Raw genomic sequence first — 3,661 nt, forward strand, 5'->3', positions numbered from 1 at the left:
ATACACACACCGAAATACCATACCATCTCTATCCTCGTATCATCATATACATTTATATGTATAGTTACCCTTGTGTTTATGTGCATTTAGAATTTTCCACCGTGCACAATCCCGTACGTCTGTGGTTGTATGCATGTGTGAGCGCGTTTGTGTGAGCCTGGATCCTGCCGACACATGACGACGTAGCACACCCTAGTGTATTAACAAAGTGGTATACAGTAATAGCTATAGCGAAGGCTGCGCACAAGCCAGTCGTGAAAATTGCATCTCAGACACACGTTTAAAGGCACGTAGTTTCCGGTGCGTGAAGCGATGATCAATAAATTTTGAGTTCCGCGCCATCTACCACACCGCAATCGTGTCATCATCGTGCATCCGTATTCCATAGCGTCAGGATCGATGAAGCTGTCGTGTGTGTAGAAAGACCTAGTTGTCCTTTCGTGAATATATCCGTCGGTAGAGGCACCGGCTCACGGTCAATGCTACAACCTGCCTCTCAATCAACTGAACTAATCACAAGCAACTATCAAAAAGCATCTCTTGGATATATCTTGGCAGTGCAGTGCCTATCCAAAGTTTTCAAAAGTTCTAGGAACTGGTAAGCGGAGTCAACTGCGGTATAAGCAACCATCATCACCTCTTTCGGTAACAGGGCGCACAGTAAACCACTTCGCAAATGCATTTACCGGCGGCGACAAACAGCGAGTGTCACAGCCCATCGATGCCGACAACAATCAATGATATGTTTGCCAACCTGCACGAGATGCTGCAGGAGTACCATGGAGAGCTGGTGCAGACAGGCTCGCCGGCTGTCCTCTGCTCCGCCTTGCCAACACACTGGCGGTCTAACAAGAGCCTGCCGTGCGCATTCAAGGTGATTGCACTGGACGATATACAGGATGGTACGCTGGTCACCATAAAGGCGGGTAACGACGAAAACTACCACGCAGAGCTGCGCAACTGCACCGCGGTTATGAAGAACCAGGTCGCCAAGTTCAACGATTTACGCTTTGTTGGGCGGTCTGGGAGAGGAAAGTCCTTTTCCATCACCATCACTATCAGCTCGTATCCGTGCCAGATTGCGACCTACACGAAGGCAATCAAGGTGACAGTAGATGGGCCGCGAGAACCCCGTTCAAAACAAAGTAAGTCACGCGCTCTGAGTAAACCGTTTTATGTGGTAACAGTCAAGCTTGTCGCACATCTAACCGAGATAGAATTACGGTACCATAATCCAACTAACTCCTCAATAAGTACTATGTGTATTGAGTTCATTGATGCATCCTTTGATTTCACTAATGTATGAACCAAATTTAAACAAATATTTGGATATAAATGTAAATATACTCTGTCCCGGAAGGATAGTATGTTTTTTTTTCAATTCACCATGTCAAAGCAGAGTTTTTGAAATTTTCTTTCGATCAAACCAAACCATAATCCAAGAAACTAAAAACCTAAATCTAAGGTCTGTGAGTTACATATGAACATCCTACGCGAAGCAACCACACATACACTAAACTATATATAATACTGTAGATATGATACTTCTGGATGAGTCGAGTCAGTAGTTACGATGCCGATGATACGATAGGTAGAAATTTTCATGATAAACTCACGTTTAGGTCATTACCTCGCTGCAGCCTCTACTCAACTATCTCGCATATTATTTGAATCAATCAGTTACACTATTTTACATGACGTTTCTCCCGTCCCAACTAGATTTTGCGTATGGACATCCAGGTGCATTTAATCCTTTTATATTGAACGCCGGCTGGCTTGATGCAGCGTACATGAACTATGCATGGTCGGATTACTTTCGACAGCACCAGCAGCAGCAGCAAGCGATCCAGGTTCCTCCGCCACCAGCAGCGCCTCAACCACAGACCACGTTGGGATGCCACGACAAAGGTGAGTCCGCAATTATGCGTCCTACGCAAAATTATATTATGGTGGATATAGCGGTTCGCACTTCCAGCACTCCATCCTATCCCTTACGTTTAATTAAATACAATCTACCCACGCCAGTGATATTATGTCGCAACAATGGCTGTACTTATTAACATCTAATAGGCAACGATCGGACTTTCTTTTTGTCTTGCAGTGACCAGCAGTGCCATTGGCAACGGGCACCTACTCGGTAGCGCCAACCCTGAAACTACTAGCAGCACCGTAGCCGTTACTACAGCCGTCAGCTCTACGGCTTCCGTGGCAGGTATGACAGATCCGGTGAGTGAACTGGTGTCTCTTCGGTCACCTGCTAGTCATCCAGTTCCTGCGGCAGGCGCAACCCACCCGAACGGTCTCCCACACTCGTCTACGCTTCTGACAAGCCCCACCGCCTACCCACCGGTGGCCATATCCTCGTTTGCGGTCCACCATGATCAACCCCTGGTCAAGTCACCTTTTCTGCCTTACGACATTGCCGCCTTTCGTTCGACGGCGGCGGCTGCTGCGGCGGCAGCGGCGGCTGCTGCTACCAACGGCACCCTCCGCCCAACAGCGCAGCTTACCGCCACCATCACACTGCATCAGCCGGCCAGCATCGACTCTGCGTCATCGCGCCTGTCACCGGCTTCTTCGCGCAACTCAAACGCCAGCCCACCGCTGCCACCAATTGCTGGATCGGCCACACTTTCTACGGCACTGTCAGCGGCCGCCGGCCTGATGCACTCTGCACCGAAAGCTCACACGTTGCATCAGCATCATCATCACCATCAAGGCCAAGGACTTCAACACACAGGCCACGGGGTGGTGACGGGTATTGGACCGCATGCTGGTCTCGGTCAGTCGGCAAACCTGCCGTCGGGGACAATACCCGGGGTAAGCAATAGCAGTATCAGCATCGACACCAGCAACGGCGAGCTGTCGTCTGCCAACGAGGACGACTCGGACGACGAGCAGATCGACGTGGTCAAGTCCGCCTTTATCCCAATCCTGCGACCACCAACGGCGCCATCCACAGAAACAACCGCCACCGGTAGTACCGGAACGCGCGAGAGCTCACCCGACATCTGCGATCCGGATATTGGTCGGAAACCGGAAACGCCTGACTCTACCACCGCCCCGGCCACCACAAACACACCAAACGCTATGATCGATCCAACCGAGTCAGTCTCGCCCCGGATCGGGCTTCGCTGCGACCTGAAGGCCCTGTCGACAAAAAAGCATATCCTACACGACTCAGCCCCGGCCCTCGCTTGTATCAAGCAGCAGCAGCAACAACAACAGCAGGAGCAAAGTCACCATCATCAAACGCAGTCGGCATCGCCGGACCGGACTAAGCTACGTTCGCCCAACCTACTGAAGCAGGCGCAGAAAACCGTCTGGCGACCGTACTGAACCTGGGGTCTAAGCACCAGCGTACTGTTCACCTCGGTTCAGATGTGCGTGTAGAGACCATAGCCAAACTCTTTGGACGGTTTGGAAACTGTGCACAGGAATTGGGCGAACATCATTGTGTATATATAAATATAGATTTACATATATCTATATATACACTGGTCACCAGCCCATGTTTGTGTACGCGTGCGAAGGAGAATCAAAATACACCCGTTACTGCTCTGTTCCGTCATCCGTGCCTATTGTGCTTGTGATTCGTTGTTTGAGCAAACTTGCTCAGCTGCTGCTCCGATTGCCTCGTCTTATTCACTTCGTTTACCAG

The 3,661-nt window shown here is 50.1% G+C and overlaps 1 protein-coding gene across 1 annotated transcript; it reads left to right on the plus strand.

Annotated features, from left to right (window-relative positions):
- The first annotated feature begins 676 nt into the window (after window positions 1-676).
- Window positions 677-3,339, plus strand: LOC131269160 (segmentation protein Runt-like). The gene is made up of 3 exons (XM_058271487.1): window positions 677-1,145; window positions 1,720-1,908; window positions 2,102-3,339. Exons 1-3 carry the CDS (start codon window positions 677-679, stop codon window positions 3,337-3,339), a joined length of 1,896 nt encoding a protein of 631 aa, XP_058127470.1.
- The last annotated feature ends 322 nt before the right edge of the window (window positions 3,340-3,661 follow it).

The sequence above is a fragment of the Anopheles coustani genome, chromosome X, assembly GCF_943734705.1.
Source record: "Anopheles coustani chromosome X, idAnoCousDA_361_x.2, whole genome shotgun sequence".
Taxonomy (NCBI): domain Eukaryota; kingdom Metazoa; phylum Arthropoda; class Insecta; order Diptera; family Culicidae; genus Anopheles; species Anopheles coustani.

Bases quoted from the DNA above. Each gene is read 5' to 3' on its own strand.
- LOC131269160 (XM_058271487.1), top strand. From the start codon at position 677: ATGCATTTACCGGCGGCGACAAACAGCGAGTGTCACAGCCCATCGATG. The intron at 1,146-1,719 runs GTAAGTCACGCG...CGTCCCAACTAG, and splicing joins AGAACCCCGTTCAAAACAAA to ATTTTGCGTATGGACATCCA. The intron at 1,909-2,101 runs GTGAGTCCGCAA...TTTGTCTTGCAG, and splicing joins GTTGGGATGCCACGACAAAG to TGACCAGCAGTGCCATTGGC.